This window comes from Equus quagga, chromosome 9 (assembly GCF_021613505.1).
Source record: "Equus quagga isolate Etosha38 chromosome 9, UCLA_HA_Equagga_1.0, whole genome shotgun sequence".
Lineage (NCBI taxonomy): Eukaryota > Metazoa > Chordata > Mammalia > Perissodactyla > Equidae > Equus > Equus quagga.
Window position 1 is genome coordinate 109,812,583 of NC_060275.1, and position 16,122 is coordinate 109,828,704.

At 39.3% G+C, this 16,122-nt stretch overlaps 1 protein-coding gene across 6 annotated transcripts in view; it reads left to right on the forward strand.

Moving 5' to 3' along the window:
• The window catches only part of DNAH5 (dynein axonemal heavy chain 5), a 266,364-nt gene that overhangs the window by 225,082 nt on the left and 25,160 nt on the right, over positions 1-16,122 (forward strand). For all 6 annotated transcript variants that reach the window (XM_046670920.1, XM_046670918.1, XM_046670919.1 and 3 more), the window contains 6 exons: positions 3,152-3,395; positions 4,621-4,735; positions 5,225-5,415; positions 8,114-8,235; positions 10,031-10,180; positions 15,651-15,896. In XM_046670920.1, the coding sequence (XP_046526876.1) occupies positions 3,152-3,395; positions 4,621-4,735; positions 5,225-5,415; positions 8,114-8,235; positions 10,031-10,180; positions 15,651-15,896 (1,068 nt within the window). The remainder of the gene's footprint in view (positions 1-3,151; positions 3,396-4,620; positions 4,736-5,224; positions 5,416-8,113; positions 8,236-10,030; positions 10,181-15,650; positions 15,897-16,122) is intronic.

Genomic DNA, 16,122 nt, shown 5'->3' on the forward strand with positions numbered 1-16,122 from the left:
GATTGACACCTGAGCTAACAACTGTTGCCAATCTTTTTTTTTTTTCTTTTCTGCTTTATCTTCCCATACCCCCTCTCCCTGTACGTAGTTGCATATTTTTAGTTGCAGGTCCCTCTAGTTGTGGGATGTGGCATGCCACCTCAACGTGGCCTGACGAGCAGTGCCATGAGCGGCGCCATGTCGGCGCCCAGGATCTGAACCCTGGGCCGCCAGAGCAGAGCGCGGGAACTTAACCACTCGGCCACGGAGCCGGCCCCTTGTTTTGTTAAAGAGGGAATTTTTCTTCTCTAGAATGTCTCCGGCCCTGAGTCACTGTGCTCAGAGCATGGGTTGGGAGCCTGATAGCCTTCTAACCGCCATTACTCTTCAACCAGTGTGATTGACTGGCTGGAATACGAGGCAGAGGCCAGCGGCCTTTGCTCTTTGCCTTCCTGCAATTTTGTTACCACAGCTTTCCTTTTAACTTCATGGTTTTCAGGACAGAGTGAGAATTTTAATGTCTATTTCTGGCCCTAAGACGTGACTAGATTTTCTAGTACACTATGAGTTTCAGTTTAACAGATTGAAATAGGTATAGCATTTAATCATTCACTCTACAATATTAGTTGAAAGTCTACTATGTACCAGGCATTATACTAAGAATTGGAGAGTGTATCAATGAACCAAAAAACCCTTGGAGCAGAACTAATAAGTAAGTCGTATGTTATGTTAGAAAGTGGTAAATGCTGTTAAAAAAAAAGACATAGAGTGAGTGAGGAGGGAGAGCGAGGAGATCAGGTAGTGGGCTGGGATTTTAAAGAGTGTGGTCAAAGTGGGCCTCGCTTAGAGGGTACCATTTGAGGAAGTTTTGAAGGAGAGGAGGGAGGGAGTTATTTGGGAGAAGAACAGGCCTGACAGAACAACAGCCAGTGCAAAGGCTCTGAGGCAGGAGAGGACTTGATGTGTTCAAGGCAGTGTCTCAAAGTGTGGTACCCAGAATAGGATCAACTGGGACTGTGTTAGAAGTGCAAATTCCCGTGGCCTGCTCCAGATTATTGAAAAACCACTGATTTAGGGAAGACCGTGTGTGCCTAGAGCAAAATGAAGAAGGACCCTCACAGGCCTTGGGAAGAGTCTTAGCTTTTACTCTGAGTGGGATTGTTAGTCCTCGGAGGGTTTTGAGAGAGGAGGGGTGTTTCAAAGCATCATTCTCACTGCTGGGTTGGGAATAGACTGTGGGGAGTAAGGGTGGAGGCAAGGGACCTGTTTGGATCCTGTAATTTAAAGGAGAGGTGATGGTACCTTGGACCAGGGTATTGAATAAGTGGAGGTGGTGAGAAATGATTGGATTATGACTCTATTTCTGAAGTAGACATGGTAGGATTTGGTGATGAATGGGATGTGGAGTTTGAGAAAAAGAAAGCTGTGAAGAAGAGGTCCAAAGTTTTGGCCTGAGCAGTTGGAAGTATGGGGTTACCCTTTGCTGGGATGGGGAAGGCTTGGGGGATCAGGTTTGCAGGGATCAGATCAGAAGTTGCATTTTGCTAATGGTGCTAGTAGGAGGCATCTCTTATATGTTCACTTGGAGACATTGGAAGGATGTATGACCAGAGCTGATGAAGAGCTGAGATATGAGTTTGGGAGCTATCAGCACATTGATTAGTGTTTAAAACAAGACATAATTTGTGGAGTAGTTATGGGGATAAGTTTCACATATTCAAAAAGAAATTACTAATGTGGATAAATGTATTAAGCACTAAAGAGAAATAACTTGAGTAATGATTAACAGTGGCAGTTTTGACTACATGTGGCCTCTCCCTTCCCTTGATGTTTGTGTGAGTTCAGGATCAGAACAAAGGTAAGTCACCTAATTAATTATGTAACTAATGAGTAGTCCCATTATGTTTTATATGATTTCATATGATTCATCATGCATAACTTTAGATTCCTAGTTCTGTCAGTAGGGAGTAGAAGCTACAAAACCTACTGTGCCATACCCCGAATACCCAACTGAACATTTACCTTTCTGAAGCTGCTCTAGAAATTTGAGCTTGGTACCACATGCCCAGGTGGCTGCACTGAGTCACAACCAGAACTGCCAACAATTGTGATTTTATTGTTCAAGTCACCTGCTAACTCTAGTTTTTGTGTAATGTATTTAAACCAAAATGTACGTTACTTTATTAATGCAGCTAAGTGTAGGTACTTTGTCCATGGACACTATTTAAAAAGGCTTTCAGACAAACTTGCTAATGGATATCTTTCTTTTCAAATTTTTAAATACTATTTACTCATTGTCCTTTCCGTTTTTGATTCTTGTATTAACTTCAAAGTTAGAACCTCTCCTAACACAATTTGACTGTCATGCACAACTTGACTCGGTGCCAGCAGCCTATCCTCTCTGTTGTCCCCAGCCTCTGGCCTCATGCTTACTCTGGCATGTTTAGTGTCATGGCTATTTCCTCCTTCCCCCATCTTCACCAGCCCTGTCTTTTCTTTCCTTCTCTTCTACTGTCTCTCTCTCTCCAAACTACCAAGAGGAAGAAATAACCAATAGGGGCAATAATCTTCCAAAGCCATTCTCTTCCCGGCTGTCTATAAAGGTCCTTGAGGACAGATACAGGACTTCACTTCTCTTGGACTGATCAGCACCTTTTCAAGCCAAGATGACTTTTTAATTTAAATGTACCTGCAACAGCAGCACAGATTGCCTGCCTAACTTTTTGGACAGTTACTTTTCACAGAATTGGTACTATTTCAACCAGCAAGTTGCAAATAATCTCATTCAAAGCACACAGCTCTTTTAAACAAGAAACTAAACAGAAGTGTATTTAATCTAAGCCATATGTATTGGGCTTCAAATACATTTCAATATGCTTTCAAATATTTTTAACCTTCAAAACAAGCTTAAATATAATCACAAAAGTCGCTTAAAATGATTTGACTTTCAGAAATAAATAGATGATAAAAGGGATATTGGTAATATTTTTAGCCAGTTTCACACTGCTTGCCACCAATTCCTTCCTCCATCAATTCTCCTCTTATTTTGATTTCCGTATTTCCTGCAGTACAGTCCAGGAGCTTGAGAGGAGACCTGTAGGTTAACTTTTTAAGGAATGATCAAACAATAGTTGTTAATTAAGGAAGAAAATATATTTATGCAAATTAACAGGAATTGGAGAAAGAAAGAACTCATCTTATGGAAGATGTAACTGCAAACAAAAGAAGGATGAAGGAGCTAGAAGATAATTTGCTTTACCGTCTGACGAGTACCCAGGGGTCCCTGGTGGAAGACGAGAGTCTCATTGTTGTGCTGAGTAACACAAAAAAGACAGCTGAGGAGGTGACACAGAAGCTGGAAATTTCGGCCGAGACAGAAATTCAAATTAACTCAGCCCGGGAGGAATATAGACCTGGTGAGTTTGGTAATGAAAGACAAATGTCACAGGAAAATGAGAGAAAGAAATGAGATTTAGAGAAATTAAAAGAAGCAAAGATGTTATGCAAATGACTGTGCAAAGTGGGGTGGCCATTTATGTTTCCTTTGGGAAATATTCAGTAACATTGGGATGAAAAAATTTTATAATGGTGTAAACTTTCTAGGTGCTTATAATTCATTATAGCTGGCAAATCCTTTAAGGTTCCTATGAACTTATTTTTAAACTAGAAATTAAAGAGGGAGAATTTCTAAAGAAAATCCGACTACAAATGAGTGAAATCTGGGGCTGGCCTGGTGGCTTAGTGGTTAAGTGTGCGCACTCCACTTTGGCGGCCCAGGGTTCACTTGTTCAGATCCAAGGTGCAGACCTACACACCACTCATCAAGCTGTGCTGTGGCGGTGTCCCACATACCAAAAATAGAGGAAGGTTGGCACAGATGTTAGCAAAGGGACAATCTTCCTCACCAAAAAATAAAAATAAAAAAATAAAAAATAAGTGAAATCTGAGGAATTAGTGCAACAGTTGTGGGCTGTTCACTAGTTTATCATTTAGTAATAATGAGCCAGTCTTTTATTTGTAGCCTTTGTATTAGGAAGGTGGTTGTCTGGTCTCATGGGAACTCTTCAGTCTTATCCACCAATTTGCAAATTGATGGTGTTCATTGGTTACAAGAGGAACCTGCTGAGAAAATTCAATTTCCTTTAGTGATTTATTGTTCCTCCTTGAAAAATAACTGAAACAATATCACCTGCTGGTGGAGAGTCAGGAGTATCATCTTTGTGATGCCTTGTTTTGCCAACTTGAGGCCAAGGTTAGTCAGGGCTTCTTCATGGAGCTTAAGAGTGAAATTCTTACAATGTCTATGCAATTTGTTGGGTGTTACACTCTTTGCTATCCCTTCGGTTGTCTTTTCTACCTTTATTATAAGAAAACCAGTAAAATATATTTATAAGGGATCTAGAGATTCTGAAATGAAAACTACCCATTTGATAAACACAAATAGCAGACTACTTACCCAAAGCTTCTAAGTAAGAATTGAGTATATATACATGAGCATTTCTCTAGACTCCATGGTGGTAGATAGTTATTGAGAAGGTATAAAAATAAAACTTGTTTTCGTTTAGAGTTTGTGCTGATCTGTGCATGGGTCGTTTATTTTCCACCCTCGTAGCACGTGCAACCTTGCTCTTTGTCTTTTAGTGGCTACCCGGGGCAGCATCCTCTACTTTCTCATCACCGAGATGCGCTTGGTTAATGAGATGTACCAGACTTCGCTCCGCCAGTTTCTCGGCTTGTTTGACCTTTCCTTAGCCAGGTATGTCTCAACTCAGGAAGCTGAGCTGAATTCTATATCTTTGGGCTAGAATGATGACATTATGCTTATAAATTCCTTTCTCTTTGCTACTAAAAGTCTTTTTTTCTTAAAATCTAAGATTAGTGTAATTACCAGTGTTTAACAAATCATTCTCATTTGTCATTTTATGCTGAGAGAAAGCTCTCCCAAATATTCATCCATTGATTGATTCCTTTGCTTTGATGTGTTTCTGTTAAACAAGAAAATCCCCAAAACGTTTTGAGTGATAATGCCCTGCAGGTAAAATTGATTTAGACAACATTGAGGATCCTGCTATGCTATTTCACGTTGAGAGAATGCTTGTTATTTTAGATTTAGGAGGCTTACTCTTGATGTGTAAAAAATAGAACTGGTGCTCCAAAGTTGCTTATTCTCTGTTAAAGACGTCGTTTTTATGGACAGTTGAAAAGGGCAGTGAGATAAGCCTGATGTAAATGTTCTCTCCTCCAGGTCTGTCAAGTGCCCAATAACAAGCAAGAGGATTGCTAATATCATCGAGCACATGACCTATGAGGTTTATAAATACACTGCCCGGGGGTTGTATGAAGAGCACAAATTCCTGTTCACCTTGCTGCTTACCCTTAAGATCGACATCCAGAGGAACCAAGTCAAGCATGAAGAGTTTCTCACCCTTATCAAAGGTCAATAAAACAATCGAAAGTATTGTACACAGGTGCAGATGTAGGAGTTATTGTGAAGGTCCCGTGTAGCATTTTTTTTCTTCTGGCTATAACAGTTTCCTTGCATTTCATTGAAGACTGCGTTTACATGAGATATTGTATTTGTTCATTTATTGAATGAATATTTATTGAGAACCTACTGTGCGCTGGGGAACAGAATAGGCACTTGGGACGCATAATAAAATAATAAGTAAATTATGTAGTTGTGAGAAACTAGTAATCACTATGGAAGTGACAAAGCGGGATGAGGGAGGTGGGGCGTTACAGGCTCTGTGAAGTGGGGGAAGTTTCAGATTTTAAATAGGATGTTTAGTGGGATCTCTGATGGGGTGGGCCTGCCTGAGAGATGGACAGGTGAGCAGGGGACACTGACCCTGGGGACATTTAGAAGAAGAGTGTTGAAAGAAATGACATTAACCATAGCGTCCAGGTTTGGTTGGAATACTTAAGCTTGTTACAGTTTGGCGTGATGATAACAATCATGGGATTTATAGTTAGGAAGATTCAAGTGAAAATGTTGGCTTTGCCTCTTAATTGATGAGTAGTCTCGAGCAGGTTATTTAGCCTTTTCAAACTACAGTTTTCTTATCTATAAAACAAGGATAGTCAAATCTACACAATAGGATTATTGAGAATTCACCCAATTTTATGTAAACCCTGACACATAGAATATATGCTCAGCAAATGATAGACATTGTCATATTATCTTTAGTATTTTGGTTTATTTCAGATTAGTCTGAGGCTCATGTAGCTTGGACGGGTTATTGGTGGGCCTTTGGCATTCAACAGCTATTTATAATACTTTCAGAGGAAACTTGGAACACACTTATGTTGTAAGATTGCCCTTTGCTAGTTATGTTGGTGAGAACTACTCAATAACATGAGCTCCCTCGTACAGAATTTAAAATCTTGTTTGAAAATGTTAATTTAGATAATCACAATGTTTTGATACTGGTCTTTTAATTTACTCATCTCTAAGATGTGAAAAAATCAGCCTAGATGACTTTCTAGGTCCGCCTTAGCTATGACACTTTGACTATGTGATATAACTTGTATAAATCTTTCTTTATAAGCACATATCATTTTTACAAAGTATTATGATGAAAATTTAAACCCACTTTTTCCCAAAGCAAGGGTTTGAGGAGTGAAGTGACTGGCATAATTTTCAATCATCTTGGGAATTTATGTTGAATTATTCCCATCCCAGCTGTTTATTTATCAGGAGTCCCTCTAATCTGGTGCCACATTATCTGGGAATATGCCTGCTGCCATTACAACCATTCTTTGTGGCCCATTGTGCACGTTTAAAGCAGGCAAGATAGTCATGACACAGTTACCCTCTAGTAAACAATGAATGATGCTTTGGCTGCAAGGAACACCCTTTCCGTTCCATAAATAGCTTCTCCCTAAATCTCTGGTGACTACCTTATTCTTTTCAATTTGTTGGAAAATGGACAGTCTCCAAGGAAATTGGGGTGACATTTTTCAACACAATGCCATTGTCCTTAGGTCGTTAGCTTCTCCATGGCATTAAAACAATCTGTTTTGATTTTATGAGCTAATATTTTCATTGAAATGGCTTCAAGGCCACACTTACCTTGTTGGAAATATACCAAGATGGATTTGGCAAAAGATAGCAATTTAATGGGATCCATGGTGCCTGGATAAGGTAGAAATTGGCTCAATAAATATCTTGACTATTATTTGTTTATGACCTATTCTGTTCAAAAGAGTATTTTAAAAGTAGCCCAATGGATTGGTTATATCCTTTAAAGAATTATACTCAGAGAATATTTTCCCTGGAACACTTTAATAGATGTTATTTATTAAACGATATATTTTATCCTATAGATGACTTGCTAACTTTTTCTTTGACTTAAAATGTGATAATTCACATATTTAGGTTTTCTGAGGTGGGTAACAATAACATTTTTAAGGTGTCATTTATATTATGGTGCTGTGAGAGTTATATGACTTATGTGAACTTAGGTAAATCATCAGCAAAAGGATAGGAGTCAGTACCTAGTGGAATCTTTGCCGTGGTTAGATTGACCAAATGTAAGTGATATAGCACAGGGCACTTGGGGTGTGCGCAAAATGGATGTAAATAATATACTGATTTATAGAAGAGAACCCTTCAAGCACATGTAGTGCTACTAACATTTCTAGATAAATCTCTCCTTAAAATGAGCTTGTGCCAACATTGGGCACATCTTAATATTGACAGTAAGTGCTCGTTTACTGACCCTCTTCTATGTTCTTGATCCTGTTTTGTGTGCTTTACACATATATTTTCTGTCATGCAGTCATCATCATGACACCCAGGCTTCACTATTCCCATTTTACATGTTTGGAAATAGGCTCAGACAGATAAGCTAGCTCATCGCAGACCCAAGCCAGGTGGAGCTAGGACAGAATCGAGCATCTCCCAGGTTCCAAACCTATATTACTGATTCTTAAATGTGTTTTGCTAAAATCATTTATTCCTTTACTAAATTTTAAAGCTTGTTCATCACTCTGATTTGTATTTCTGAGCTGAATAAATGTCAAGGTAGTAAAATAATTGAAATTAAAATAGTTTAAGCAAAAGTTTTTACAAACAATATGTTTCACAGTATATAAAGAAAAATCTAACAACTTTATGTGATTAATTTGAAAGGTGGTGCCTCGTTGGACCTTAAAGCTTGTCCTCCTAAACCATCTAAGTGGATCCTAGACATGACCTGGCTGAACTTGGTGGAACTCAGCAAACTTAGACAGTTTTCAGATGTCCTTGATCAGGTAACTTGTGCTTTGAATAAACTTATGATAATATCACTGTGAGAAGCTTTCTGATTTATCACTTGCTGCGATATTTGTGAAACAGAGAGACTTCTTAATATTGTCACTCTTAAAATGGTATTAGCTGTACTTGACCTTCCTCACAGCTCGCTCACACTCTGATAAAGCATACTCCACCCATTACAGACCAGTCTTGAGGGAAGAAATTATTTGCCCAGGAAGTTTAACTAGGGCTGTCCTGGGCCGTATGTCAGTATCACCAATTGGAGATCCACAAGTGGAAAAACTGATAGAGTCGACTAGGGTAAATCACTAGATGCACTTAAGAGTTATTGCCTTCTTTCTAGAGATTAAATGAAAAGAAATACGAACAGCCTGCCTTTCAATGCTAAATATCCTTTCTTGCCTCTTGTTCCTCTCTCTCCTTCCTCTCCTGCTCCTCCTATTGTACTGTCTTAGTTGGCGTCTGGGTATGAATCTAATGCAAACACTTGGACTTTTCTCTCTAGAAGTTATTATGCTTTCATAATTAGTCAGTTCCCGATGAATTGTGTAAATGTCGGGATCATGGAAGTTGGGTATACAGAGTTGCACTAGAACAAGCCAGGAGGCAGTTTCTTGAAAATCAAATGACCAGAGAGAAGTCACATTGACAACAAGGTGGCCTTATTCAACTACAAGTTGAAGGCTTTCTTTAGACCAGAAAGTGTGCTAAGACTGGTTCTTGACTTCCCAGTTTAAGTTGACCAGAAGCTTAAATTCTGCTATATTTTTATGTTTTGGCTTACAATTGGTGATTACCATGTAATTAGAGTGCAAACCATTCTTTTGGGTTAAATAACTTTCATTTGGAAGATTTTAATGCACTCTGGCTTGTTCTTCTTTTCCCAGACTATTATCTGTTATTGATATTGCTATTTCCTGGAGATTATATATTATGCCTATAATCCCTCCACATTATGTATCTTTCATGATTGAAAGAGGTTATTATTTTTTATTCTTACATTATACTTTCTAAGTACGAACCTGAATGATTTTGACTTTGATTAGACCTCAAGAAATATGCTTGGGGCTTTAATCAAAAGGAGTGTACCAGAGAACATGATTGTATTTATCTGCAGACATTATTTGCTTGTTCTGTGCTTTTGAGATGCTTGCCTGTGCAATGCTTGTCTCTCTTTGATTTTTTAAGTTCCAAAGAGTAACAGTCTGTGTTCTTTTCCTTTATCAACTGCCTGAAGGAAGGAAGTGTCTGATTATTCATTTGATGATGATATTAATAAGTGGCATATTTCAAATTACTCCAGATTAATAGAATATTGACCAAAAAGCTTCATTCAATAATAAGCATGTATTAAATGTGTTTTTTTGATTCTAAGAGTGGTCCTGGGAATGAGGACATATAAGCGAATGAGATTTGATTCCTGATCATGGGAGAAATTTCACGGAGCAAATCAGATTTCCTTAAAATAATGAAGAGGAGTTTCCATTGATTTCTTTATTCTTTATAAATTTGTTATCACAAAGGCATAGAAGAAATTAAACACCCGAGGACGCTCCCTACTTTGAAAGCTAGCTGTAGGCTAGTGTTAATAAAGACTGACTTTAGAGCAAATCACATTTGATTTTAAACCCTCAAACTTTTTGGCACTAGAATGTAAAATATAAAAAAAGTCAAAGGATATCATTCACACACGTCTGGAATGGTCAGAAGGTTTGATGAAAAATATCTGTGAACTATTACTGAAAGATTTTTCTGTGGTATGACATATTTCTTACCCCCTGGTATTTTCAGATATCAAGAAATGAGAAAATGTGGAAAATTTGGTTTGATAAGGAAAACCCTGAGGAGGAACCGCTTCCAAATGCCTATGATAAATCTCTTGACTGCTTTCGGCGTCTTCTCCTTATTAGATCCTGGTGTCCTGACAGAACCATTGCCCAGGTAAAAAAATCATGTTAGAAAACATGGAAGACTATTTTAAAGGGGAATTTTCTTTTAAATTTAAAGAAATATTTAAATGTTAATCCCAATGAAAATTTTCCTGTAGGCTTCTATGTAATTTTCTAGCAATACAAATACGAAAGATGAAAAAGTAAAGAAAAAATAAATGTGCCGAGGTGTACTTTTGGGCTAAGTGATTTAATAATTCTTCTTTGGTCTAAGTGGTGCAACAAAAGTTATTAAGAAAACCGTGTTTTTAAGGTGGGCATATAGGTATAACATAAAGGTAATGTGTTGTTCTATATCATTTTTATATTAACTCAAAAATGACATGGCTGTTCCATTTTGCTAGTAGTAAAATAATGTTTCCTTCATAGGAAGAATGAGAAGGTACTAAGAAGAGAGATAGACTAGAGGGAAGCGTAGCATTCCCAAACCCATAGTCATTTCCCCGGAACATGTCACGACCCTTGATGCAAGAAAGTAGATTGGTCTCAAATGCTTTGAATTTTACATATGGTTGAAATGTAAATCCTGCCTCCAGAAGATACATCTTTTCAAAGACTTTTAATCTGCTGGCCTACCATCATGGAAATTTACCCACTAAAAAGACGTGTAGAGTCTTACCTTCACAATTAAAAATTTAACTCTAGTATTGAGCCTGAGTTGGTTCTTTAAGGACTTCTCCAAGAAAGCCACAGAGTAACAATAGGCTGGTTTATAATAGGATGGAGGAAGTTTTCCCCTTCACTCTCCAGAGGGAATGTTAAAAATGTATGGAGTAACCACCTCCAAGACCGCGTAGGTACTGTGGAACCATGAAAACAACTAGATACAGTGATTTACTGAGAAAAGAAAAATGAGTTTTGCAGCTCAGGGCACTGAGATCACCCTTCCTTCAGTTTTTCTTTTCGATTTCATTACTTTTATTCTGCCCAAATGAATTGTCAAACAGTTGCCGTATTTAACGGCAGTGTAGAAGGTTCACGTAGTTTCATTTTTCTTTCTTTCTCTCTCTTTTTCTTTCTTTCTTTTCTTCTTTCTTTCTCTTTTCTTTTCTTCTTCTTCTCTCTCTCTCTCTTTCTCTCTCTCTCCTTTTTATTTTTTTCCCTATAACACTTTATTTGGTTCAGTGTTGAAATCTGAGTCTCCCCTATACCTTTGTAACTTTGTCATCTTCATCCTGGTTTGTGTTGTCTGTAGACTGATGACAGCCATGGCTTCCTAACTGGTCTCTTGTAGTTAATTCTTGCCCCCTCTTCTGTCCTGTAAATTCTAGAAGAAATGAAAATATGATTATGCCACTCCCTAAATGGCTTCCCGTGGCCCTTATGATAACACCCAAGTCTTAAAGTCTAGAAGGCCCCTCTAGAAAAATGTTCTTTCCTCTGAAGTTCTTATTCTCGCATTAGATTCCTTTTGTGATTTTCAACCAAATGCCTTCTTGGGAAGCATATTAGAAGGTCTACAATGCTGCCACATTCAATCTCCATTCCCCATAGTCAGTGTCAGGCTGATTTTCAGTATTTTGGCTGAGCTTGACTGTCTGCATCAGGGGACCTTCATCTGCAAGAATGACACACTGTCAGAGGGTGTCTCATGCTACATACACATTTGTGTCTCAAACATACTCAACAAAGAGAAGTCAGAACAGGTGAAGAGGTTTCTTTGTTCAATTTTTTCCCTGACGAAGATTGAGCCTGTTTCATTGGGACCAAGTTTTGGGACAAAAATGTTTTCCAGGGTTGTGAGAAGAGTAACCTGTGAAAATGTGGTACTCTATTTCCATTCATGCCAGGGAGGTGTTAGCTTTCTTTATAGATCAGCAGGCTGTGTGGAAGCCTGGGTGGCCCACACCGGGATCTTACGTGAGTTATACTGGACATCCTTCTGTCCCCACTTGGTGATTTGCTCTTTTGTACTTCAAAGTCTCAGCATATGTGCTCTCTGCATGAAATGCTCACCACTCTGACTTCCCTAGCTGTCCTCTTTGTCTAGATAAATCCCACTTATCATCCCAGAGTCGCCTTAAATGCTTCTTTCATGAGGGAGCTTCCCTGATATATTGCTGCAAGAATAATCTATTTTGTGCTTGCATCTCACCCTGTAAGCTGTAAAGTCCTAAAACTAGTTTGTTTGCTATTACTCGCTCAGTGTATGTCTAATCCTGGGGAGATCCCAAGGCTGGGCTCATGTGTTCACTGCTCTGCCCCTAAAACCTGGTACACTGCCTGGGACAGAGGAGAAGGTCATGGCCCAAGGTTCATACCTGTGGCATGAAGGGAATTATCTGGGGTTGGGGGATCCAGTAATGCCTGAAATTATTGTCCTGCTGGTCCAGTGGGATAGTGCACGGTGTTGGATTGGAGTTTAAGTTTAATAAAATGAAGAAATGCACTCTTTCTGGCTTACATATACTGTGGTTTCAAATCAATGCCTACTATATTGCAGGCTTATCTGGAATTGCTGAATAGCCTTACATAATATGTTTTTGTCCCTCAGACTCATTGCAACCCTTAAACTTGGACCCAATTTAAACAAATGATTGTTACCCTATTTGAGAATGTCTCTTTCCTAGGAACAGGAATTTCATCCCCAGAAAAGATCTTCAGTTATAATTTCCATTAATAGCAAAATAGACTTCTGCATAGTCTGTTACATGGATTGGCAAACTAGGGCTTACTAACAAAATTTGGTCTATTAGCTGTACATGTACAGCTGGTGAGCTAAGAAGGGTTTCCATATTTTTAAATTCCTGAAAAAAGTCACAAGAAGAATAATATTTTGTGATATGTGAAAATTATATAACATTCAAATTTCAGTGACTATAAAGTGTTGTTGGAACATAGCCATGCTCATTTGTTTATGGACTATCTATGGTTGCTTTTGTGCTACAATGGTAGAGTTGAGTTGTTGCTACAGAGATTATATGGCCAGTAAAGCATACAATATTTACTATTTGGCCCTTGATGTATACAACAGAGCATGTTAGCTCATAACATGGATGGTAGTGTCCGTATTGGGTCAATGCAGAATGCTATGGCTACGTTGGCCATTTTGATCTCCTCACCATCCCAGGGTAGAAAGCACCTGGATCTTGATGAGGTACATTGTAGAGATCCTGCAGTGATGGCAAGAACCCATGGCTGAGAATGAAACTTGTAGAATGCCTGAGCATCCAGCCTTTGATGTACTTCTTGATCACAAAGCACGCTGCCTCAGTGACTGTAACTGAATCTGTACGTAGAGTAGACTTCTAGAGAAGCCAAAGAACATGTCAGGCAGACTTTTAAAATACCTGTCAGAAGCCTGCAGAAAAACGTGCAGGCATTTAATACTCAGGTTAGACAATTTGATACTGGATCTGGGCAATCTAGAGAAAATCTTGAGAGATACAAAGACAAATGGCAACCTATGCTCCAAATTCAACTGGACTGAAGTCCACCTCCTCAGAACTTCTCCCAAGCGCTGAAGCCAGTGAAGAAGAAGAAAGGTGGAATGGACGATCATCTCCATGAGTGAGGGGCCCAGGCACGGGTTGGTTACTTCATTGCCGCTGGCCAAACCCTGCCAGCCGGGGCCCCAACTGCCACTGCTTGGACCTATGGAAAGATAGCTGGGGTACTTTTCCCTAAAGTAATCTAGAGATAATTACCAAGGCAGGAAAACCCATGCACTCTACCAAATTGACATGTCTCTGAACCTTCCATTGATATGGTGGCTGGACATTATAGAGAGGGATTATGACTTGAAAAGAAGGAGAAGGGACCCCAGAGCAAAATGGCCCAGCCCATTCCGAATTACCTACTATGGGTTTATGGAATGGGAATGCTCATCTTTTTTTTTTTTTTTCAAGGAAGATTAGCCCTGAGCTAACATCTGCTGATCCTCCTCTTTTTTCTGAGGAAGACTGGCCCTGAGCTAACATCCATGCCCATCTTCCTCTGCGTCATATGTGGGATGCCTAATACAGCATGGCTTGCCATGCAGTGCCATGTCCGCACCTGGGATCTGAACCAGTAAACCCTGGGCCGCCAAAGCGGAACGTGTGCACTTAACCGCTGCACCACCGGGCTGGCCCCGGGAATGCTCATCTTTATCTTTGCATTCTTATGGGGAAGATGGGTATTTCATGGCAGACTGCTTTTAAAAGAGATCCTTTACCCTGTGATGTAGATGATAAAGCTTGTTTGGGGAGTGTCCACAAACCAGAAGGAATCAGGAAGTAGAAACATTCTGGGCATTCAACAGTGTAGACAGCTGGCACCCATTTCCCCTCTTACCAAGGTATGAGAGGAGATAAAGAGGTAAGCTGGAAGATTCTCTTATGTAGGGGTATGGCAATAACTTTGAGGATGTATAGAACATAATTAGATATCCAAAATGGAGGAAAAGCCTGTCTGACTGACTGAAGTCAAATTCTGGATGTTTTTCAGTCAAAGAAAACAGTTTAACCAGCTCCACCTCCTCTTTGGTGCAGGTCTATCGGAAGCCTCTCTGATTTAAGGGAAATCGGTCCTGCCTAAAGCTGTTTTGTGTTTCCCTAGGAATGGCAGTGGGGAGGCTCACCTACCCAGCCCTTGGAAAGATTACAGGTCATGTTGCCCCTGCAGCTGGGCTCTGCTTGTTATGTGAGAATGACTCTTCTGGGGAATCCCACTGAGGAGAGAAACTTGGGTTTGACCCTCTTAGGGTGGAGAATATTATCAGAATAGGAAGAACTTTTTTTTTGCAGGAATCCAATTATTTGCCAGTGGGAGAATATACACCAAGGGTCATTTGTTGAAAAATAATTCTTTTACCTTGTTTGAAAAAAGGACTGTGTTGTTATTAGAAATATTTTTATATAGTTGATAATATACTTGACAAAATCTGTGATATTGTGAGCATGGATTTAAGCAAAAAACAAAAAAAAATTAACAGTAAAGGAGATAAGCCAAGAATGGGAAGGGATGGTGATAATGGTTAGGAGAAAGATTATGGATTAAATCTTTAATAAATTAATTAATTCACTCATTAAATATCCAATAAATTTCATTCAATAAGTGGTCATTCAGTAATTATTTATTTGGTAAGTGCCCATTGAATCCCAGGCATGTCCTGCTTCCTTGATTATTTGAATGCGTATCTCTTTCCCTTAACGCATCGTAAATAATAGAGTTTCCTAATATTTTTATTTTTTATGCCCAGTAGGAAGCAGCCAGTGTATTGTTCTGGGTCCTAGACGAAGAGTCAGCCAACTTGGCTTCTGGTCTTTGAACTGTATGATTGTGTGTTGGCAAGTCACACAGCCTCCCCATCCATAGAACAGGGATTCAAAAAAGAAGAAAAGTCTCTGCCTTAGTTCCCTGGCAGGCTACTGTGGACATCATTGAGATAATCTATAAAATTGAATTTTGGAAAGCACACTGCATTATATCTGTGAAGGAGCTGGAACTAGTTTTAGTGATGCATGTACTGTTTTTGGCAGGCCCGCAAGTACATCACAGACTCCATGGGAGAAAACTATGCAGAAGGGGTTATCCTGGACTTGGAAAAGACGTGGGAGGAATCTGATCCACGGACACCACTCATCTGTCTCCTGTCCATGGGCTCAGACCCCACAGATTCCATCATCGCCTTGGGGAAGAGATTAAAAATAGAAACCCGTTATGTGTCCATGGGCCAGGGCCAGGAAGTCCACGCTCGCAAGCTCTTGCAGCAGACCATGGCAAACGTGAGGCCAAATGTCTACTTTTCTGTTGTGTTGTTGATTTTACAGGTTATGGAATAGCAATGCAGCAAAGAACTCATGAATCATTGAGTTTAAATTTACATACTGCATGCCATTTACTAAATAGGGAAAAGTATGGTGTCTATTAGAAAATTTTGATGGAAAAACAGATACAATTTAAAACTTTTTGTGCTGAGCCTTGACTTATGGACAACTTACCCAACCAGAA